The following is a 24,771-nucleotide window of genomic DNA, read 5'->3' as shown; positions in this document are numbered from 1 at the left end:
TTAATGAGTATATAGCCATGATTTATTTTTGCCAAAATCTGTTTGAACTGGAAAAAAGGGAAATACACATACATGCAATAAAGGAAAAACTTGCCCTGAAATTGCAAGCTAGTGTGTTCAAGAGAAGCATCATACAAAATCTTTTACTTTCTGTACAGTGACAATACCAAATAGTTTTTCTTTTTAACCGTCATATACACAACACAAATATTATGAATAGAAATCTATAAATACTTTAAAATGAATTTGTAATACATAGCAGTTGAGGGCCACAGCTGTACAAAATGTAAGCAACATATATAAAACGATTAAGAAAGTGCAAAGTAGAACAGTATCAAGAGCCTCCACTTTTACAGCATTTATGGTTCAAGTGTCAAGAGCTAGCAGGGATGCAGGAGCTCAGTTACAAGTCAAAAGAAGACACAATACAGGATTCTGCGCACAAAATGATGAACTATTATTAAATTGTATCTTCCCACTTCTTCACATCTATGACTTCCAGTTAATAAGAGAACGTTTTTATAATGAATTTCTGTAAAGAGTGATTTGTCCCTTTTTACAAGTTCCATAAAACAAAGATTCCCTGGCCACAGCCTGCTTTTCCGTAAGAAAACCAAGACTCCACGGGGAAAACTACTGCTTCTGGTTGCCTTGTTATGCTTACCATATTTAAAAGGTCAAAGGAAATACCTTTCCATAAAGTGAATACAGACATTTAGACCCTGATCCTCTAAATTACAGGCAGGTAACTTGTACCATCACTCACATGTATGTGAAGGTCTAGAGGATTAGCACCTAAAAACAAAACTGCCAACCACCCCTCAAAGAAACCAACAAAACCCAGAACTCCTTTGAGTTTCAAATCTGCTTAGAGACAACTGCCCATCAATTTTGCTGCTGTTTGCCAGTCAAGATGCAAGTTTTGCATTCTGCGTTCAGATGCTGATTTCTCATCAGTACCTCCTGAAGCAGTGCAAGTCTTTGTTTTCTTTATCCTGTGTGTCCTAGTGGAACGCCCTGCTTCAATTAAAATACAGTGGCAAGTAAAAACGTATTTGGTGAACTGGAAGTTGAAAGTTAATTCAACGCTTTTGAATGAAATGTCGAATGACTTGTTTATAGAAGGCTTTTCAGTTCACCTTTATTTCAGTAAGTGGACTTTATATTCTTTTTTAGGCACTGTAAATATTCAAGACGCTAACTGATGTGCAGAAGAATCCATCCACGCTCAAGCAGTGCTTTATTAGTGATCTCTAGCAAGTTCTTGACTAATGTTGTCATCTTGTTTTACTTTTTAAATGGAGAAGGGTAGACTTTAAATACTCTTTTTTTTTCCTCTCTCACTAAGTATCTTACTATGACAGAAGAATAATCACAATCACATTAATTTTTCTCTTTGAAATATAGGCCAGACTTCAGAATGAATTAAAGAGAAGCTGCAAGAGTCTGAACATGCTAGAGACACGATGATAATAATAAAGTTACCTGGTCATACTGCTTCACATAATGATGTCTGTCTCAAAACTGGAGATGATCACATGAAACTCTATGAAGACCATCAGTGTCTAATCTGCTAATAATGAAGAGTTTGGAGTCTAATATATTCTCTGTTGTACTCGATAGAGATTATGGAAACACTCGTCCATTGGGTATATTTTCTGAATGTGCAATACCTACAGTATACACAGACATCCAAAACTGAGGCATGAGAAGGAGCCATCTGCACAACCGTCTGGTCAACGTAACTTGTTTATTTGCCTCCATACATTCTTTCGATGTCGTTGAGGTAATGGTTTTTCAGTTCTTTCCTTTTCAGTTTGAAAGCATCTGTTACTAACCCAGTCTCCGGGGTCCATGGTTCGGGGCTTAACCGTACTTTGATGGGTATTTCAAACCTTTCCAATTTCACTGCAGGGACAAGAAGAAACAAAAGCATGACTATGATTATGTAGCCAAATGAAATACTAGTTCATGATACCTAAAAAAAAAAATAATAAAAAAATCTAAGGTGAGCACCCTGTAGCTTGGATAATATGGTGTCCTACTTAATGACCTCACCTTACAGAAGGGCCACAAGCAAATTTAATCTTGTACCAATGCTGAATTGCTGGTTAGTGTGCAAATATTCTAATAACACACTGCACTTACAGCTTGTATGGGATGTGACAGTGTAAAGTCTCTACAGCTTGTAACAAATGAGTGTGTAGCCTGAAGATCTGAGACCACTGTCACAAGAGGATACAATGAAATCTAGAGTTGCATCTGTGTTACAGGAATGTAGTGACTGACTCAGACTAGTTGGATGTGGTTCATATTTAAATTATAATGAATTACTTCTATACTTTCCACAGTTGAATGATTCTTTCCTAAGTTTTTCCTTCCTAAGAGTTTGTTTACAGTTCAAAATAAAGGGACCTCTCTGTATTTTTGTTACATTTGTCACTTATTTTCCCTTCAGCTGGAAGCAGTGGCTTGGCACGCACGCAGCCGCTGCAACCAAGGCGGCCTCTCTCTCTTGCCCGGGCAGTAGGCCAAAGAGGGGTAAGCAAGGGAGGAGGCAGGTAAGCGCTTCGGGGAGCCGCTGCATGTGCGCAATACTTGATGGCCTCTGCTGTCAGGTCCTGCACATAGGCCTGTAACAGGATCCCACGTACACAGCTGAATTTCTGGGACGACTGGTGGCAGCACAGCCTCTGGGCGGCAGCAGAGGTAGGACAGTTGGGATCTCTGGCTGAGGCTGTCCCCAGGAGCTCTTCTGTCTCTCGAACTTCAAACTCCTATTGTGATATTCTGTTTCATCTTATTTAGATATATGCCTGCTCATGATGAAGGTACATTACGTTCCGCTAAAAACGTGAATCATCTCTTTTAAAATAGTCTTTGAAAAAAGTTTCAAATAAATTAGTTGTATCTCAACGGTAGATTACTATCTAGAAGGTAGAGAGAATGTGTAAGCAAATATTTTGAATAAACAAAGCTATATGAATAGTAGTTTCCCTAGTTTGTGATATAAAAACACGGATTAAAGTGTTTAAACCCAAGTCTGAGACCTACAAATTCATTATTTTTTTTTTTAAAAGGCAAGATTTAGTAGTGCCTTTCATTCTTGTTTTCTCAGTTTCAGAAGGGAGATTCTCCTCTCTAAGGCAGTGCTCAGCGTGTGCGTAAGTCCGGTTTTACTGCTTCCTTGTATGAGATGCCAAGCGCTTTAGAGACTTTTTTCCCCAGTTAAGTTTTTTTTGGCCCCATAAAGGATTGATGAGGCTTTTGATCATTCAGTACCACAGCAAATAGCAGGCTTTTAAGCCATTACAACCGCAAGGATTGTGGTTATTCAAAGCTTTAGGGGACAAAGTTGCACGGGGAAAAAAAGCTTTGAAATCTCTTGCTTAACTAGTTTTCTTACCAGCAAATGTCTTGTAACTTTCCTTAAAAATTGACAGCCCTCTTGGACTTTATTTTATCTGTATTAGACAAGCAACCTGTCTTTAGAATTTAGCTGAAAACAATCTCAGATTTTTTAGAAAATGAAAGAAGATGAAGTAGTTAACGCTACCAAAAAGTATGTCATTTCTAGGGATAATAGGCAAAAATTTGGTATGTTTTTTGCCCCTGATTAAAATATTAAGTTTTGGCAGATACAGAGGCAACAGGAAGAAGGAAGAGCAGTTAATAACAGAATTTTTGCTGGATAAGCACCATGGGATTGGCTAACAAAACATGCCGCTTTACTTACTCTTGTTGGCCACTTCTTTAATCTCTCGCAGTATTTCAGCTTCGATTGTAGGATTGTTACAAATATCTACCCAGGTTCCACTGATGCCTTTCTGCTCAGCTAATGCTGTCAGCTTCTTCTGATTAGGAACCACGAAACTGATCACGTAAGACTGGTCACTACCACAGGATGGCAAGAGAAGGAAGGAAAAAAAAGATCCAAACAATTGAGACTTCTCTTTCAGGGTGTAAAATGCTTACTTGATCCACAGTGCTTTTTTGAATTGTAGTTATTCCCCCATACAAAATCCTTGTACATTAAGTCTTCGCAACTGATGACTTATCAAAGGCATTTAAGTTGTTTTACAGTGTTAGGTTTGATCGGTATCATGCTTTGCTGTAATTTCACGAGTGCACATCTCAGTTTAGCTTCCCAGCTACGTCCGCTGTTTATCTAGTTCTCTTCAGTTTCCCTTAACGTAGCGTGTTTAATTGAGGGGAGAGAGGGGAGAGACAGGGACTATTTCTAAAATCCAGTGGAGAGCTTTGGATCAGGTGCAAAGCATCCAGATTAACTTTTCCCTGGTATTCTGACAGAAAGCCCAAACACATGTTAAATATAATGGTATCTGTTTGGGGAAGGGATGGGATGGAACTGGAGTACATTACAACAGGAGAAACGCCAACAGAAGAAACGCCAACAGAAAAGCATAGGTAATTTCTTCAGGTTTTAGGGAATCTGGGCACCTGTGCTACTTCAGAGATGCCATTTGTAACTTGCCCTCTGGTAGCGGGGTTTGTTCAATGGAAACCATGGAAAACTATAGCGTATCATCAGAGAAGGGGGTGAGAGCCTATATTTCATGTTTACCCTAAATGGAGTTTCTTACCTTTTGGCGTAAGCACAGATATTGTCAATCAACGGACAGTTCTTCAGTGCTGCCTCTACTTTGCCCAGAGATACGTATTCTCCTGCTTGGAGCTTTACCAAGTCTTTCTTGCGATCTAGGAGTTGAGGGGGAAGGAAAAAAAAGCTTATTCCATTTAAGCTATTGCATTTCCACAGACTCATTTGCAAGGCCATTATATATGTATTTTGTGCAATGCTATGCAAGATTCTTAAAAAACATGAATTAAAGCATCTTGTTAAAATGTTAACGCAGCTAATAGCATGTACATATTCTGCCAACTTTATAAAGGCTTCTGTAAAAAAGTTTATATAGCACTATATCTCTTGTCACACAACTTGTAAGAAAGTGATGGGGACTCCGATTTTAAAGCTTTGTAATTAATACCAAAAATTAATCTTACATTTATTCTTTAAAGTCCTTGTGCTAAATTTAAATAGTGATAACGTCACAGGAAACGGCATCACTTCCAAAATTTTCCTACAGTTGTGAGGACTCTTGGGAATGTGTTCTACACTGTGATTCTGCAAGCAGGTAACCTTAAGTAGATTAGCCCTGGCAAAGCCAACAGGATTAATAGCATGCTTATAATTACATTTAGTCAAGATCTTGTAATAGATGAAGAAATCAAAACCTGAGGCCAACCTATGATCTGCAGGCACCCATCCGGATGAAATTCCCCTATATCTCCTGTACAGAACCATTTCTGACCATTCTCATCAACGTAGAACTCTTCCGTTGTCTTCTCTTCGTTTTTAAAATATCCCATTGAGACATTAGGTCCACCAATTATAATTTCTCCTCTAGGATTAGGCTTGTCTTTATTAGTATAGCCCCCTGAAAACAAGAAAATCCCCACACAATTATCTTTAACGTATATTCTGCTGCTAAGAAAATACTTTGAAACTTTGAAGTTAATGCAGACAAATTGATGATTATTACAAATATAGTGCTACACCCCACTAAGCAGATAGGCAAAGAAACCAGCTAAGCAGTGCTTAAATAAGTTACTCTGAAATCAAAACATCTAATGCTCTCACCTTCTTGCCAGTCTCTCAGTTTTATTTCACAACAAATAAGAGGAGCTCCAACTCTGCCAGTGCTGTAATCGGATGCTTAGGGAGAAAACAAGGAAGAATACAGAGATTTTTGTCATTTGAAGTATAAACTCAAACCATAAATAAAGTGGTAGCTTATCTCAAGTTACTTTATTGCAGTTAAGAACTACAGCTATTTTGACTTTCCAAAAATCCCACCAAACCCTCATGTATATATAACTGTGCCTTAAATTATGTATTTTCAGAAGCATTTTAACTACCTTCTGTAATTGTTCCAGCTCCACATGTTTCTGTTAGTCCATAGCCTTGACCAACAGGACAGCAAAAACAGATGTTCATGAATCTTTGTGTTTGAGGCGAGAGTGGTGCCCCTCCAGAAAGCATCATACGGACATTCCCTCCCAGTAGTGCCTTTACTTTTTTAAACAATAGTCTTGAAAGAAGGGAAAACAGCATTAACAATCATCCACTCAGCTCACTTTTGTAAAAATAAGAAGACACAAAAATTCTTCTTCCTTCCTATCTGGAACACCTTAAAAATCAACTTCATCATTCACAGATTTTAGTGGAGAGCAGGGATAATCAAAAACATTCCCTCTTGTGTAACACTTGAAGATGACAGAATTCCTGTAACTTAACTAAACAAACATTCCAATTTCATTACTAAAAAAAAAAGGCAATCCAATGAAAACTAACTAGTCATCTGTTCTGAAGATTAGTCATTCCGACCATTAAGTATCTTATCTGTTTACAGTAAGAACTTGGATTACTTCAGTTAGTCATTCGATGATATTTGTGTGTTGGATGAGGCTTGTCTGATGTCAGATAGCTTAGATGATTACTGTTTTAGGCTGTCTTAACAAACCAGAAGGAAAAAGGTACACTTGGACCGTGAATTATACTTACACGTTACACAGAGGTGCATCGTATCCCCTCTTGATTTGTTCCAATTTGTAGTCATAGCCTATCTTGAACAGAGTTCTCTGAACATAGTTCATCTCTTGAACTTTACTCATGACGTTTTTGTAAATTCTGTCCATTATTTCCTACAAATTGTTAAAAAAAGCAAGGAAAGTTACCACATAGAATAGACTAGCATGTGTAAATAAAATTCCATGTTAAACATAAAATAAAACCCTATCCTTTCTTTAAAACAGATAATACAGTAAGAGTGAAAATGTCTGCATCGTTGGTTAGGCAGTGCTTAACTGTAATGCTTTTACTGTGTGATCAATTAGTCAATTTATAGACCATCGCAGCTCGGAGATATTTGAAATGGGTGGAATCAAGTATCAAAAATACAGTAGAAAATTAGTGACTTAGCTGAATTTTTCTCCATTTGCTTTTTTTCTCCTCAGACCAGTACCACTAGAGTGGAGGAACCCTCATGCTGTAGTACGTACCTTCTATTAGAAACCTTGCCCTGAATTAGGCAGACGGGTAAGTCAAGGGCAAGTAACAAGAGTAACCACCCCTCACATTTCTACAGACAGCTTTCCAAACCTCGGATTTGGTTTTAAAGTACTTTCCGCCCTTCATTCTGAAGATGTCTTCTCTATCAGCCACAGCTGCAAGTCGTGGGTAACACATGTAATAGCACACGTAACGTTACATTGCTTACGTTATCGGTAACACCTTAACCTGTACTTAAAGTGCGACAAACTGATTTAGAAAATTTTGAATTCAAGTCCAGCTAAATCTTGTTGCTGAAGGCTGGTATAGGCCATGCAACATTTATCGTGCTTAGGAGTCCTGATGCTGTACTTTGGGAATTGGGAAGCACAAAGGAATGAACTAAGAGATTGCATTTCACCACTTCCTTTTCCAAGAGAAGTTTTTCAACTTCCAAAGCAACGTGGCTGCAGTAATTCTAGTTACCTGACAAACAAACCACAATTCTGTCACAGACGAGAAATTAATTTCCATTAAAAGAATAAGCTTATGTTCACTAAAATACACAGTACTTAAAATAAATTGTGTTCAGACTGGTGAAGCATTTAACAGAAGTTTAAGGATTGGCTCCATCAAGTTTGCTACAGAGCACAAGACTTTGAAGTATTTGTGTGCTTTTTAACAAAAGTCAAATTTAAAATTGAAAAGAAAGCTATGAAAATGATGTACTTTAATATTTTGATCTCTAATATTTTGAAGTCTTACCAGAGACCACTCTCATTGTGCTTTTGATTAGTTCATTTAAATCTTCATGATTTAGACAAACTAGAATTTCAGAAAAACTGTACACTTTTTTCAGCCTAGCTTACCTGCAGGATATCGTTTAATATTTCCAAAAGCCGGACAAATATCTTAAAGCCAAATTAACTGTAGCTTTTTGGAAAGACTAGAGAGGCATGATGAGTTACTCAGAATTACAAAGCCTGGAAGGAACTATTAACCCTTATTACAGTGTTCTGATTGAATCAAATATTTGGAAATACTTGTGTCTCTGAATTCTGTTAGAATTATTTTCTATTTCATTCCTTATACGTTCTAATCACTGGTGAAGTTATGATGTTTTGACAATAAAAAAAGACACTAGTTCTAGGGAGAGAAATATTTACTAGATGATGTTAGGTAAGTGGTGTTCCTCCTAGGGCTTTCTGAAAGTTTTTCCTCCTTGCTGTAGATTGTTGAACTCTAGATCCTGTCTGCTAGCAACTGAAAATACATCAGCAGTTGCAATTTTATTTTTTCTCTGCTAACTTCTTTGTGATAGTGTGTAGAATCAAGACATTTAGGTGGGGTTCAGCGTTGTCTCTGTTCTGCAGTTAATTCGCATGAATCTGTCTGCATGGAGGCTTGTTTTTTTCTGGACATGCATAAAATATAGTCCTTTCAAGAGGGATTATGACCGTATTTCAAATTTACACTGTTTTTGCCAGTAGTCTAGCACTTGTATTTTCCCCAGGAAATAAATTCAAATGGATATTTTCCAAAAAGCCGGGGTTCTCAGACATATTAATTTTTCACTCAGTTAATTATTAAGAAAAAGACCAAGACTATATATATGATTATTATTTTATAGAACAAAAAGTACAAGTGAGTAATTGATTGTAAAACTCTTGGCTATTCCCCAAAGATGCTGCAGAACAACCAAATCCAACCAAAACCCACTATTCTTAAGTGAGATTAAATCCTCCTACTCACCCACCACCACCATGTGGTGAAAGCTGGTGCGACCAGTCTTACGAGCCACAGATGTGACATGATCATAAGAGGCATGTGTGATTCCAGGACATACGAGGAAGGCTTTTTGCATTAGACGGACACAAGCATTTGTGTATTTTTCGGATAGCACTAAGAACTTGGGGAATGCAGAAGCCTGGTCACCCAAAGACCAACGTAAGCTACAAAAGCAATAATACTTATAGTCTCCTGATTATTTTTTCTTATGAGAGGAGACTAAGAGAGACTTAGCCTAAGTGTTACCTTGGAGGCAAGATGCTCAGGTGAGCTTGAGCACCCCAACAACCCTGGCAGCCCAGCTTAACTTGCTGAGTTCTGTAACAGCCAAACGCCCGTATCTTGAAGTGTCGATCTTGGCCAAAGCCACCCTGCTTTCTCCCTGTGCAAAAAGGAGTTTCAGACTCTGAAAGTCAAAGACTTTATGTATCCTATTGTTGTATCAGTAGCCCAGTAAAACACCACTTGTAACTATTACAACGCACTTGTAGTTTTGGATCAAAAATTGTCTTGGCTTTAGTGTACGTATATTCTCGTGCTCATCTGCAGCATCAGCACTCAGTTCAAGCAATGACAACTGGAATTTCTATATTCTGCTTTTTTCCTATTAGTGACAGTTACTTACACATGAAGAGAAAAAATGTTAGTAAATAGATTTTTCTAGCATAAATAGGATAGAAAGCATCATCATTTTGCTAAACATATCTGCTTCTGCATACTTACAGGCACAGCTGCCACCAGTGTAGGCTTAAGTACAGTACAGTCTCCTTTGCTTCCCTTCTTAATTTTACTTGACTGTAATAAGGAAAAAATGTCAATTTATGAAGCTGAAAATTAAGCAGCTCTTTAGAAAAGGGCAAAAAAGAAAAAAAAGGGGAGATATATCAGCATGTAACTTATTTAAATCTCTTCCCCTATCCCTGCAAAAAACATTTCCTGCATTAATTTTTTTTTTTTGCCATTGTAATGGAAAAAGTAATGATTAACAGCAATTCCAACGAAAACACTATGTTCTACAAGCCCGACCTGGTTAAGTCCACTCTATATATTTCTCTTACTTCCTCCTTCTAGCGCTTGCTTTCTCCTCCACCTTCCTCCAGGAGTTTCTTTTGCCTGATGCAATCTCTATACCAGCAAAACAGACAGAAGCATTCTTCTCCAGCTTAATTTGCTCTTATTTACCTTAATTCTTAAATGGAAGAAGGCAAAGGGCTAAATAGAAGATCTACAATAACTGGATAAAGAGCTGAAAAAGTGAGACCAAAAAACTTAAAATCACTTTAAACAGTCTTACATTCAGCTGATCTATCAGTAGCTGTTCTTATCCTGATATCCAGAGGATAATGGTATATGCATTTATTAGGTTTTCTTTTAGATTTCATAAGTATCATAAAAGGAAAGGTTTTTATAAAAATTTATATGGTATGACCTGCTGCTATAGTTCACCAGAAATGTTAATTTACATAATTTTATGAAAAAATTACATTTCTGAAGTGTGCCATATACATCGGCATTTCTTTAATGAAGAGGATAGGTAAGGCGGGAGAATGCAGACTGCAAAAGCTAAAGTATGCTTTTGTCCCCCCCGGCCCCTCACCTGGTCGGACAGTGTGAGTGGAGAGGAGTAGCCAATCCTGCAGCCGTACGTGATGCAAGAGATTTCTGCTGTCAATTCCAGTACATGGGCCAGAGGCAAATAACCGATGTAAGTATCCTTGGGTCTGGGAAAGGAAAGGATTATCTAATTAACAATGATACACAAGCAGCCTGAAAATACTGTTTAAGTTTCATTGCGTGCTTAGTTATTACTTCTTGAAAGACCTGGATCACACGTGAGGCTTATTCTTCTGCATGCAAGAAGGGTGTGACTTCAAAGCACAGTTTATAAACAAAATGGGAAAAATCCTACTTTAATGAAATCAGTATGAATTACAGGATTTGCTTTGCTTTCAAGGGAACGCAAAGATTCCTCAATACTCCGCTGCTGTTTCCTCTCCTTGTGGCAATTTTCATCCCAGGATGAAAATCACTACATCTTTAATATAATCACCAATGATTTACAAATCCTTGACAATCATCGTAATATCTCCTTCTAAAACAGTTTAGTAGAAAGAGAGCTGATCACTGAAGTACTGAGTCTTCTTTTGGGAAATAATTTTTCAGAGATTTCTCAACAAGAAACTCAGAGCTGTCACTTACCAGAACCTTTCAGCATTGAGTCAGAACTGCTTTTATGGCCTATCACAAAAGGAGTTTAGCAATGTAGCTTACTTCAGCTATTAAACCCTTTGTGAATGCAGTGACAAACACCCACATTCATGAAAAACTTCCTCAAAATATTAATATGTGGGTATTTGCAGTTGGTTTTACTATTGTCAATGCACAATTTATTACTTTTCTGCTCATTTAGTGAGGCATACTGGAGCAGGTTCTGCAGCACATGCATTATCCATCCAACAGCGGTATCTCTAGACCAATGGAAACTGTAGGCTCTGACAGACTCCTAAAGTCATTCTAACTGCTTGAAAACAGCTAAAAAAAAAAAATTTCCCAAGTTTGACTAGATGAGGGATCTCCTTATCTGGTAGCATCTTCTGATGCCCAAGAGAGTGCAAAACTCCATCACAGACCTAAAGGTAAGGGTAACAATAAAAAAAAGTAGAAACAGCATGTGGGACGAGAGCTGTAAGGGCGTCCTTTTCAAACAACAGGGTAAGTTCACAAACACGAGATATATTATTTCTTTTAAATGAAAGATTAGTGGCCTCACAATAAAATGAAGAAATTTGGTAACACCTGATGCCAGCAACAAACTTTCTATGAAACTTATGTACTTTTGGAGGTTCTTCTGTATCTCTCTATACACACGACAAGTAAGTGTTTCTTACCCCAGTCCAGGTATTCTCTCACACTGTCCCGTCATTCCAGCTATTAAGTTTTTATGCATCATCATCACTCCTTTAGGTCTCCCAGTAGAGCCACTGGTGTACATCACTAAAGCCAAGTCTGTAGGAACAGGTCTGCTTGGCAGAATGCTTGCTACAAAATGCAGGAGAAAAACTGTTATCAATTCTTATCTACTTTCTAACCGGTTATTTCTGTAATCAATGTGAAAATGTCTGTAATCAACAGGTGTGAAACAGGAGCTTCAACAAAGTTAAGCACGATGTGCTGTGAAGTGGTCAGTGGTGGATACAGAAGTCAGTGATGAAGAGAGCAGTGGTCTGTTTTCAAGAAGTGAGGGAAGGCAGATTTTGAAAGGAATGACAAGTATTTGGGCGATACTTTTGCCACTATGTCTTAGAGGTGACTGAAAGCTTCATAGAAAAAGCCTTCTGAAGAGCAAGTAAACCTGTCAGGGGCAGTGAAGGGCAGAAATACAGGACTGGAAAGAAAAAACAGGCTGAGAAAAAAAAAAAAAAAACAAAAACCAATCAAACAAAAAAACCCAAATCAAACCAACACCCCTAAAAGGTGAAAGTCAGCTTTTCTGTCAGTCGCTCTTACAAAGCCAAGCCAAGGTTACACAGCTAAGACTACTTTTTTTTTTTTTCTTTTTAACGAACCTTCCTCAGGTAAGCTGCTAGTTAGTGGAAGTGCAGTAAGCTTACAACACTTGACTTTTGATTTTTTGCTGTAATCCCTTGGCGTTTATTCTTAGGATGAAAATTATTAGCTTTCATAGCAGCAGAAGTGTTGTAAGGCAAACAGGGTTTTTATGGGAAAAGCAGCCACAAAACACCACCCCTCAAGGTAACTGCTGGTTTGAATCTGTACCTTAAGCTGATCAAAGATAAGCAGTTGTAACGAACATGAGCTTCCCTGCAAAAAGCTCCTTTGCCAGTTTATCCCCTCTTTTATCCAAGAGGGAGATCTGGCTAAGCACAAACTGCTGAGTTAAGGGAAAGACACGATCGAGGGTTTTTTTTTCCCTTTCCTTAAAGCAGATGTTTACAGTCGCTCCTGGCTGCCCAATGTAGCAAAGGATGTCATGGTTTTCAGCTACAGATCGGTTAAACAGACAGTTCCAAGCCAACAAGCAAATAAAAAGAAAAAAAAAAGCCTCAAGTGCTTTCTGCTCTTTTCTTAGGAAAAATAGTGAAAATAAGATGAATAAAAAGTAAAAGTAGCAGAAAATGGAACACTGCACCGGATGCTATTTCACTTCTTAAAACAAAGGTGGAGTCTTAAAATTAAATTATTCTGGTTATGGTTTAGAAGTTAAAAATAAAGTTTTGTCCTGAAATACCTGACACTTGAATAAAGGTGTAGGACAGTAAATAGAGATCAAACAAATTTTCTGTTTATTTAAAGGAAGCCAGAGGATGAACTGGCAATCTGCCACTGCCTCGGCGGTAGAGACCTGCATGGGTGTTTTTTTTTCTGCTACACATCCCTCTTTACCTAGGTCTGATTTCACTGTTAACATTGCTTGATTAGCCCTCTGCGTAATGAGTCACTTACAGTTTTCTGGTTTGGCTCCCAGCTCTTCTACTGTCTGCATGCTGTGAATCTCCACATTTTCAGGGTATTCTGATTTATTGATAGTCTTCTTGTCCACATAAATGATGTGTTTAAGACAGGAAACTTGTGGCAATGCAGCCTGTAAGAGAGAAGTGAAATTTTTAGCCCTGACTGCACTGTAAAATTATTACAGGGCAAAGCTGCTACCAACTTACCTTAAGTTTGCTCTCGAGAAGTTCTACACTAGTGACCAGATATGATGCTCCACACTCATTGAGACCATAGGTTACTGCCTCTTCACCCAGGGTGGCGTACAACGTAACAACTGTTACAGCGAGGAGAGGGAGAACATGAAAGAAAGGTTAAAGACTAAATGCAAATGCCCTTGCTTTAGCTCCCTGGAAAGCACTGCAGGAGGAGGGGAGGGGTGACATAAAATTAGCTCAATGGGGAATTTTCCAATTTGGAAACAAAACAGCTTTTTAATTTTTCCACATGAGAATTTTATACCCCAAGAGACCTCTGAAACGAGGACAACAGTATATAGGAAGCATGTCTTTACCGAGAGGGTGGTCAAACACTGGAACAGGCTTCCTGGAGAGGTGGTCAGTGCCCCAAGCACTGTCTGTGTTTAAGAGGCGTTTGGAGAATGCCCTTAACCTGCTTTAACTTTTGGTCAGCCCTGAATTGGCCAGGGAGTTGGACTAGATGATCCTTGGAGGTCCCTTCCAACTGAAATAGTCTAGTCTATTCTACAGAAGAAAAGAAATCACCAAAACAAAGAGATCCACCAAAACCCAACACTAATGCACTGAGCAATCCCACAGCGAGCAACTGAGATGTGTTCTACGCCTCAGCTCTTCAGCCAGAACTCAGGGGGAGAGGTGACACTCAAAACACCGCAGGGCACCAGTCACGGCTTAAAGCTATGCCCTTCTAAAAGCAGCTCTTCCAGCAGCGTCAGCTACTCTGCTTCCTCCCATGAAATTACTGATGGGGGCAAGGCAGAGAATCAGACTAAGGAATCAGACTATTTTTCACGTTGCTAGATTATTTTTAACCCTGACTGGCTGCAGTGATATCGCTAAGTGCCTCACAGGCGCCAAGGAGTTCACTCTTCCCATCATCTCTTTATTGAAAAAAAATAATCTTCTTTTAGTATTGTCTGCTATCTCAAACTCTAACCTCCAAAGACCATTAAAGGAATTTAATCTTCCTGTGAAACAAGGTTCATGTGGAAGGGACAAAAAAGAGAGTAATGTTATACAGCTGATTCTTCCTGCCTCTCAAAGCCTCTCGGAGCATGAGGATTAGGGCTGAATTAACCATCCTCTGCTACTTCCAACAGCAATGTCAGCTCTTCATTATTGCCCATTAACAGCCTCTCTGCATACTCTGCTGTACGACCTTCTCCCCGCACAGTCTACTACTACTAATACGGGAAGGAAGAGGCAGCCTACTGCAAGCAAAAACATAAGGCGGCAACAAAAATACTCTACGTGTTATAGCATGTTGTATGCAGCCTGGGCATGCGAGTGCATAGTAACCTTTGCCACTTCACTGAGAAGTCTGTATGCATTAAGTCAGATTAGAGATTTTTGACAGCTTAAATAAAATTCAAAAAAAGGAAAACCACCCATATACATAATTGTAATGAACTTGAGCAGCTTAAAAATGTCACCAAAACCCCCTCAGACTAGTGTATGATTTTGATTACTGTACTGTTCTCTCTTTCAATAACAATTTAATGTTTTGGAGGCATACATCAGGGTACAGACAGAAAATACTATAAAAACATTCCACATTTTGGGAGGAGAAATGCAACTACTGACATCTTCAGCGTATTTTAAAAAAACCTGAATAGCAACTGTACTGTTCTGTCATTCTAACATTTAGAACATTACTACAATAAAATCAGAAAAAACAGTCTCATAAATACGAGCAAATTAATTTTAGGGATATCCGTAATGGATAGAATAGACTGGAAACTTCTAAGAATCAGACCATAGACAGAGTAAGTTTATGAAATACTTATGCCATCAATGATAGGACTGGCAGATTCAAAATACTGAACAGCCAAAGCAGTGCGGAGAAATGGTTCTAAAATACATTAGAAGTGAACAAGTTCAGCACTCACGAGGAAAGTTGTACTTGAAGCAAGTGAGAGCTGCAATCATCCATTCTGCTCGGGTCTCACAGAATATGACGACGGTGCTCTTTGGGGTTAGTCCCAGGGCAGTCAGTCCACTCCCCAAGCGATTCACTTTCTCATTTACTTCTTCATAGGACAACCATCTGTAAGCTCCTAAAATTAACTGATGAAGGGAAAAAAAAATTATTGTGATAACAAGAAGCTGCTGGTACAGCTCTACCACTGCAACACCGTAAGCACACGCACTGCCATTAATTAAAATAAACAAAAAATTGCTTTCATTTTTCTTGAAGTAGAACAAATAGCGCATCCAACTACTACAAAATGGATGTTTTCTATCATAAGTTGATGATTAAGGAAGACCTAAGGAGACTCATTGTTGTGGCAAGATGCAAAGCAGCTCAAAATCAAGTCAGAATTCAGTATAAAACTGTAAGTTTTACCTTTTTGAACACTTTTCCATTTGGTTGCATTTCATTTTCTTCACTCAGTATTTCTCTGGTTCCAAGACAGTCCTTCTTCCCAAACTTTGCTAAAGCATGGTCAAACAGCTTGTCCAACGTGTCCGCTCCAGGAATGTTTATGTTTGCTAGAGAGTCAAGATGAGTGACGGAACGGTAGGGGCTTCCAGGTTTGTCCGAGGTGGGTTTAGCTTTTAAACGTTTTGCCATAGCCTTTTTCTTCTTAGCATTGGTAAGAAAATACCATGGAATAAATACAAGCATACTGTACACAGATATTAACAAGTACACAGGCAGCAAGAGAATGGCCCATCCTTCTAGTCTAAGTTTCATCGCAGGTATTTAAAAAAGAAAATCTCTTATTGCGTTGTGAAGCAGGCAAGAGCAAAGCAGCAGTGCAGTATGGTGTAGGAAGAAGCAGCAGTAAGCAAAGCTTTGGTAGTTCTGTTTCACAGCAGCTGCTAAAGTTTTAGTAACCTTTGAGAGCCAACAGTGGACACCTGTGGGTGAAGACCAGAGCCAAGCAGAGAGCAGGAAAAAAAAAAAAAGAAGGGAAAATCATTAAATTAGTAATATTACAGTCAATCCATTAGTTTTAGTCCTTCTAAGAGTTCACTTCAAATGCATCAAGAGGAAGGAGACTGAAGTAACCGATGTAAGAGGCACGTACACTGCATGATGCAGCAGTGTGCTGCTCTGAAGATGAAAGAGGATGAATCTTTTCCATACTTGTTTGTTGCATCCACAAATATTTACTTTTCAAAGACTTTTCCCCACTATCTCTGTTTGAATAGTTCAGGGCTGTTGTGCTCAAGTCTGTCCTTCACATCATAATATCGTGTTTAATCTACTTGAGTAACGCTGCAATTGCATAATTATGGGAAAGGTCAACAGTTGGTTTCCCCCTAAATATTTGTACTACAGAGAAAAGATGCAGTAGATTGCTTTACTGCTTTTCAGAATATTATATCAACTTATATTTGGATTAAAAATGTATCTTGATAGAGTCCTCAAAAGTTTACATGTTGTAATCGAAAAATTATATATTACAAAACTGCTTTATTAACTTTGCCCCAGCAACTGACTTTTTAATCTATTACTTTTCAACTATGAATGTCAGACTCTTGGAAAGGGATTACACGGATTTGCTTTTCCCCTTCCAAAACCTACTTCAATATACGCATTTCAGAACTCCAGTATGGAAAATGGAACCCAATTTGACCAATTCAATCGAATTTAAAATAAAGCACAATTTGGCAAGATTTTGTCTGCATGAGAACTGGGCCTGAATAAAGACTGAAGGTGAGTGTGAGAAACACAAAGGCATTACAGCAAACCACAGTTGTGGCTACCCCACTGGCCTGTAACCGGTCTGCACTGGCATGCAAAAGGTTCTTATCTTCATCTGGATGGCATGCAAACACGGCATGCAAACACATCACGAATGAGTCACATAGCAGGAAAAATAAAAGGCCAAGGTGCACTAGGAAAAGAGCGGTACCTCGGGCAGCCGGGGGAGTGCGTAATGCTGACTTGCTTATTGCAAGCCCAGTCTTTCATGGGCAGAATCTGATAAACAGAATGAATGAGAATTTGGAAAATTTCAGGGCTCTATCAAGAATTAAAAGAACATGGGCACACCTCAAAATGTACCTTTATTAACGTATTTGCCACCCTCAGGTGATGAGGGAGGCTGCAATTAACATTTCAGGTTAAACAGGACAACTGTTACTAACAGCATAACAGAAATCTATTAATAGGTTGTTGGGTTTTTTTAGTAAGAATTCCAACATCTGGAGTTGCGTTGTAGCCAATATCAACAGCATTCAATGTAATGTAAGATTAAGAGATCTGCGGAACTTGGAATAACATGATCACCACGTTAATTTTTTTAATTAAACCTACGGAATAAAGTTACTATTGAATGATGGTATAACGTACTAAACTGAGTTCAGACTTGTTCAGAAAAAGGAGGATTCTCCACATTTCTTTTTATAAAAAGTGAATGCTGCATTCTTTTCAAAATGTATACGCTTGTTCTGCTTTAGTTAACCTCATCGTCATCACACACAGTCAAACCTCAGCAGAAGAGAGACCGCTTTTTACTTGCCTAAGCTCCACTTCCCGAAAATGAAGGTTTACTGGTGTATATTACAAATCTTGTATGATATTTTAATTCCAGTTAATTCAGTGCTCTGAAAGCAGCAGTTGAGCTTGTATTTAAAAGAAAAGGCAGCCACAGCGGTAAGACTACAGTAAGAAAGGCTACAGTGCATGCCCAGGATCAGACACAATGCTACATGTTAAAATAAACCCCATGGAGAACTCCCACTGCTCTTCACCTTCCAACAAGAAGCATATGACAGACACAATCACTTGGACTAATACAAACAATTTAATATCATGAGACAGTACTACAGCTTTTATTCAAGCTGGGTAGTAGCTTTTTCAGAAGTAGTCCTAAAACTACTTGCTAATAATCAAGAACTGACTAATTTAGAAAGGGAGGAGAGGAATGGGCTCATATTTACTTAAATTCTTTAGCCACTGTTCTGGACTGACCAATGCTATAAAAAGGGCATTTACTTTAACTTTTTCATTCAATTTAATCTCCTGTACATTAATTTTATAAATTACATTTAAGTTATTTAGCAGCTTATGTAACACTGAACAACGACAAAATTTTCAGAGTATTTTCTGTGTACGTGTTATTACATCAGACACAAAGAACTGAAGATCATTTCACAAACTGATTTGCTTACTACTTTCTAATTAAATCTATATTGAGTAATGGTAACTATGAATATATACTTATGACATTTATATCATCTTTCCTATATTCCACTCTTTCTTATTACACCTGGGCAACACTGAATTGAACTGAAGTCTCTAGGGTAAAAGCTGTCCCTTTTTTTACCATATGTAAAATGATGGGGACCTGCTCCTCTTGTTATCTAAGCACTGATGAAATGCAAACATCACAATAAATTATAACAGTACTGGCACGATTTAAACAGGTATTTCATAATATTGAATTCACATTTTATTACTGATTATCCATACTAAGTCTTTAAAACTAACTAGATTGCAGAATGGATTGTAAGACTACGTGTGAAAAGAGGACTGTGAAAAATTACATCCTATTGATGTCATCTAATAATCCTTTCTATGTGCACGAAGTGTGTAGTTTTACATATGAGAAGATCTTCAAGCTGACTAAGCAACAAAACTCAATTCAGTGTTGAACACCAACTTAATAACTTTTACAGTTTACTGGAACAACTTTCTAACATGCTAAAAAGACACATCAGAATGTTCAAAATACTGCCTGATATAATAAAGTAATGATAAAAATGTCTTAATAGGAAAGGATGTTTCTTTTGTCCTAAAACTGGCACCCTCCCCGCACTTCTAACTTCTGAATTAAGTGCGTGTACAAACACACTTCATCACTTGCTGCCAGTTATGTTACTGTTCACATTAGCAAAAGTTAAAGGTCGCATTTCTTTCATTTTGAAATTTCAGATTTGTTTGAAATACTTTAAAAAAGTGTTTATAAAAACAGATAACTTAGCGAATTTGGACACATTTGTGGTATTTTAAAGGGCTTCTATCTTGACAAAAATCGGTTTTAATTCTTAACAGAAATCAGTTGGAAAAAACTTAGTACCAAAAAGACAAAGTTGACTTTTTCCTTTGAACATATTCATATAAAAACTGACACATACACACAGATATATGCACACGCAGGTATACTTACAAGGGTTCTGACAGCAATGACTGAGGTTTTTTCAGCGTCGATTAGATCTATATTAAAACAGGAAAAAAAAAAAAGTATTAGAGGTTGGGAACTTTTTTGCCTTGCAGAAAGGAGGAATCTTTAGAATTTGTACCCTAATGCTTCTGAAGAAGAACAGCCTATGAATTTAGACAAAGGTGGCACCTGCTCCCCATACAAGAGGGGAGCAATGATATTATTGGAAAAGACTAAGCTTGCAAACTACAGTGTACAGATAAAGATGAAACTATCCAAAAGGAGTTTAATTTTTATGGGACACTCCGCCCCCCACCCCCTCCATTTAAATGGGTTCTGAATAAAGCTATGAACAGAAGCTTGATTTCATTAAAAAAAAAAAAGACAAGACAAGAAAGAGACTTTCAGATTCCATATGGTCCGTTCTTCTGCGTCAGGGCAGAAGCAACAAGAGCTTTATCATTCTTGATGGATGAGTATCAGTAGCAACATTAACTCAGGACTACCCATAACATACACTGCCCAACAGAGTCATAAGGAGCATGAAAGGTGTTTGGGGACTGAGGTAAGAGGAGAGTTCACAGAACAAAAGCCTGGTTGGGTGGGCAGCGAGGCTTCAGTGGCCCCATGACCAGTGGAAAAAAAGATGCCTCTCTGCAACTACACAGATATGGCTTCAAAAAGTCTGCTGCATAATCGCCCTCCTGGGCTACTTGGTTTTATATAAAGAAAGCTTTTAACTGATGTTTAACCTAGTTATATTTTAGTAGCCTTTCCCATAAGTTTAAGAGTTCAACCAAGGTACCAGTTTTTACGGACTGAAACTGTATTAAACATACCTTACAAAATTCTCCTGCAAACATTTTCTCTTGAAATATGAAGTAAATAAGAAGCATAATAATGTTTTTAGTGTTACTGGCACTTGCATGTGGCTGTATAAGCTTTTGATCCATAACAGGACCACCCCAAACTCATGACAAGTAAATATTTATCAGATTTTAAATACAATGCATAACAGACCGACATACTGAACTTGCAAAAGTACATCCACACCAATTCCATTTGGTTAAAAGCCAAACTTAGCTATTCAAATTACACCTATGCCTTCAATCTCCTATTTAAGTTTAATTAGACTTTAAGAGAAAGGATGAGATGCAACATTCACATCAATGCACCACCAAGGATACCTTCAAGGCAAGCCAACTACATACTGCTAAAGTATAACAGTCACGTTCTCAGTAAACTTCCTCTTTCCTCACAAATAAAAAAAAAGTAGCACTTACATGAAAAATTTCACCGTATCAAAACAAAGCTTATGCAATACTAGAATATTTATTATCTGTAATATTTAATATTGACTTACAAAGTTCATTATTTCTCTTAATTGTGCAATGTAACTAGTCTATTTTGACGCTTATCTATCTTGGAAACAGCAGAGCTTCCAGTTCTTGCTGTAGGAAATGCACGTTCCCAGCAACAGCAATCAATGTGCGCCAGTCAGGCATGACTACAGTCTAAGGAAAAAAAAACAAACCAAACCAAACCAGGTGTAGAAATTCCATGATTCCGCGTAGTTTCTCTCCTAGATAGCTGCATTTTCAGCATCTCCCAAGGATTTTCCTCTGATGAATGAGCTCTGGCAATTCTGAAACAGTAAGTCTCTAGACTAGAGTTCGTTTATCATTTGCAATGCTATGTTACAGGGTTCAGGTTAGAAATCTCACTCCTGAGGTAATATTTTCCTTATTACTATTATGTGCTGGGTGTTTACACAAATTCTGTAGTCCAAGCTTACTATGGAAAACAAATAACCAACGCGAATGCTCATACAAGCACCGAGACTGTATTTTACAGACTGCCACAGATGGAAGAGATGTTCTTTGAGTATAATCTGACTTTGATACCCTCAATTAAAAGCTTCAAAGACAGATGATAGGCAACACTAGTCTTGTCCTGCAGCCAGGGCCACAGAACAAAGTCTGAAATCAGAGCACAGGATTTGGAAGAGAAGAGACACACTGTTATTTTTCATGAATTTAACTGAAAATCTAAGAAATAAGTGGAAACTTTTTTTTTTTTTTATATATAGACAAATAGCTTTTAAATAGTCACAAAAGCTTATGAGACTAAATAAGAGCAAAAGTGTGCGTGGGGAAGAGGGAGAGGGTTTATACTTCTGGAAGCAACTATTCATGGAGGAGGAAACGCCCAAACCTTCTCTGCGTTTAACCAGTCAAGCCGAACAGAATCAACTCACCCAGCATTTGCAAACACAACTAGAATTTCTAAGCGTAACTCAAAACCTAAAGAAATACCTGTGGATAGAAATTTTACCCTATGCAATTTAATTTTAATCAGGCAGCAAATTATTAACTTCACTAGGAAAGGCTTTAATTAGCCCAAGTCCAAAACACTGTGAAGGTTTAATATTGAAAGTGTACGAATAACAGTCTTTATTGTCCTTCCTCTTGCGCTAAAAAGCTTGCCAGGGATCCCATTTACTATGTAATTGCATGATTAGAAGAAAACATACTTCTTTTTCAACTTACATCAATCATTAATTGGAACTTTTAAAACCTTTTCTCATTGTGCTAGGAAAATCTTCTAGTACTAAAGATGACATTAGACAGGAAAAGGGCAGAATTCTGGTTTGTGAAGAAAACCTGGAATCTGCAAAGCAAGAAGTTGTTTAGTTTAAAAACACCACTGGAGGAAGTCCTGGTTCCCCTACAGTCCCGCTCTTGCTAACTTCAAATGGAGACACAATTCTGGCTTTAGCAGAAGTACTCAAGTTCGACTCCTTTCAGGAAGTTCTGAAATCTTCCAAAACAATCCAGTATGAATAAGGAACATTTATTTCTGGAATTTCTCTAGCATTCAGGCAGATCTAAACATTTTGGAAACCACAGTAAGCATTCATAATTTGTTAAGTGGAAAAGTGTCTCTACACAGTGAAAAAAATGTGAGTTGACTTGAGTAAGTACGTGGGTTATTAGTTACAGTCAGTTTTTGGAAGGGAATTTAATCAATACCTAGTAGTCCTCAATTTGCTCCAGTACTAGAACTGAAAGAGCCTAGGATTTCAAAATGAAATTACAGAGAGGCTGAGAAGTATCCCATTGCCAGGAAAATGCAGCAAGCTTACACACAATAAACAAATGAGTGCACACTACCAGGCTCTCTACAAATTTTGATATTCCAGATTTATACCTATTATGCCCAAGAATGAGAGAACTTTTCTACAGATGAGATGGCTGTGATTAAATAGCAGTAAGAGTTACAAGAATCGTGTGGTTAATTACAACTTTTGGGGGGGTTAGAAATATTGGAAGAAGAAAAACTAAGGGAAGTGATTCAGGTTTTACATCATAGCAGTGGTTTTATGAAAACAAACTCTGCTAATATCAATGCAAGTTACTCATGGTAGAAAAAGAAAGTACATGAGGTCTCATTTTTGTTCCCTTCTCACAGGCAGATTTCTACATATTTTCCTCTTACACAATTTTGTACGTCAAAGGGCAATAAAAACCACAGAGGTAATCTAATCAAACACCAGCAGGTTTCAGAAGAACTCTGCTCTGTCAGGGTAAGAGCAGCTCAAAGCCGGAGAGCTTTCAAGAGCTCTTACTGTGTCTGTGCAGCATAAACACCCACAGCCCTGTCCCAACAAACAGGGAGAGGGGAAGTCTGGTACAGCGGATCCTGATGTAAGTCGAGGGCCCCTGTTTAAATATATACATTCTAATACCAAAACCGCAAGTAGTATTAGGAAATCTTGTTTCTCTTACTGCTGCTTAAAAAGAAAAAGCAGTTAATATAATGTTTTACTTCATTCCTAAACAAAGATGAGATTTATTTTTGGTTTCAAGAAAAGTATTGTTGTCCTTTATATTCACTACTTTTGTTTCACTACCTCAGAACATATATGCACTTAATGTCAATCAGGAAAAAATAATCAGTTTGTAAGTGTCAAGTGTCATACTTCTATTGCTGCAACAACTATTGTAATGGAAACCAGAGCAGCCACGCTTACCCAGTGTTTCTCAATTATCTAACAGACTGGTGCGAAACTCTCTCCTAATCTTGTATCACAAGGGCAAGCAAATATTTGGTGAAAGAGCAAGAGCTGTTTGTGTGCCCCAAAGGCAAAAAACATAAAAGGCCAAGGCATTCCACAACTGAAAACTGCCCATTGCGAATACAGTGAATTGGGAAAGTATTTCCTCTCGGCCCACCTCGGTTAACTTTTCCCCTCATTAAATTCTATCCAGAATCTGCACTGGAAATACCCAAGGCTCATTCACTCCAACGCTTCCTCTCTTACAAGCCCATACTCAACCTGTGCTGGTTACGCCGTGAGCCCATCAAAAGCCTGGGGCACACAAGGTTTTGAGTCAATCCAATTTACGCTACAGTACTGGGAACGCTGAGCAGTCACTGTAACAGCAAACTCTGTTCTTTCAGCGCTTTTTTGTGGTGAAGGAAGTAAGTGAGAGGCATCCATTTGACTCATTGGCATTTTAGTTAATGGACATGGTAAGGACTGGTGGCGTGGATAGACAGGATTTCAGAAGAGGATGGAAAAGGACAAAATCTGCAATTGAAAAATACTGATACTGCCTCAGAACTTCTCCAACATATACAAAATATACTTGGACTAAAGGGGAAAAAAAAAAAAAAAAAAGAAGAAAATGCATATTCTATACTAATAAAGAAGTACTTCAGCCCGATCCCTCAACATATAGCCCAATCTCATCAGGCACTATGGCAAACGTTGCTCTAGGTGAACGTGCTCTGGCAGGGGGGTTGGCCTAGATGATCTCCAGAGGTCCCTTCCAACCCCTACCATTCTGTGATTCCTCCAATGTTTCAACAGCAGAGATAAGCGATTGTACTATTTCCACCCAACATTTTAAAACAAGCACATGAAAAGGCAGGCAGCATGATCAAGGACAAACTTCAGAGGATACGTGGCCATGGAAGTTCTCCAGCAAAAGCTATGTAAGCAGCCAAATAAGAGCTGATAATCTCTTTCTTCCCGTATGTAACACAAACTGCACAGACTGACGAGTTCTGTGTT

General features: G+C 38.1%; 1 protein-coding gene across 7 annotated transcripts in view; it reads right to left on the bottom strand.

Moving 5' to 3' along the window:
* The window catches only part of ACSL4 (acyl-CoA synthetase long chain family member 4), a 67,475-nt gene continuing 42,704 nt past the window's right edge, over positions 1-24,771 (bottom strand). For 3 of the 7 annotated variants that reach the window (XM_074600960.1, XM_074600959.1, XM_074600958.1), the window contains 15 exons: positions 19,698-19,744; positions 15,920-16,437; positions 15,462-15,639; positions 13,540-13,649; positions 13,325-13,463; positions 11,749-11,899; positions 10,458-10,581; positions 9,584-9,655; positions 6,587-6,726; positions 5,941-6,113; positions 5,663-5,737; positions 5,268-5,459; positions 4,605-4,719; positions 3,737-3,894; positions 1-1,908 (listed from right to left, as the gene is read on the bottom strand). In XM_074600960.1, coding sequence (XP_074457061.1) covers positions 1,751-1,908; positions 3,737-3,894; positions 4,605-4,719; positions 5,268-5,459; positions 5,663-5,737; positions 5,941-6,113; positions 6,587-6,726; positions 9,584-9,655; positions 10,458-10,581; positions 11,749-11,899; positions 13,325-13,463; positions 13,540-13,649; positions 15,462-15,639; positions 15,920-16,270 — 2,136 coding nt within the window. In that variant the 5' untranslated portion in view covers positions 16,271-16,437; positions 19,698-19,744 and the 3' untranslated portion in view covers positions 1-1,750. Of the gene's footprint in view, positions 1,909-3,736; positions 3,895-4,604; positions 4,720-5,267; positions 5,460-5,662; positions 5,738-5,940; positions 6,114-6,586; positions 6,727-9,583; positions 9,656-10,457; positions 10,582-11,748; positions 11,900-13,324; positions 13,464-13,539; positions 13,650-15,461; positions 15,640-15,919; positions 16,438-17,438; positions 17,507-19,697; positions 19,745-24,771 lie in introns of all 7 variants that reach the window. The other 4 variants (XM_074600961.1, XM_074600963.1, XM_074600964.1 and 1 more) reach the window with 4 other exon arrangements.

This window comes from Larus michahellis, chromosome 9 (genome assembly GCF_964199755.1).
Source record: "Larus michahellis chromosome 9, bLarMic1.1, whole genome shotgun sequence".
In the NCBI taxonomy this organism is placed as follows: Eukaryota; Metazoa; Chordata; class Aves; order Charadriiformes; family Laridae; genus Larus; species Larus michahellis.
Note: the sequence above shows the minus strand (reverse complement) of the source record. Positions and strands in the feature narration are given on the sequence as shown.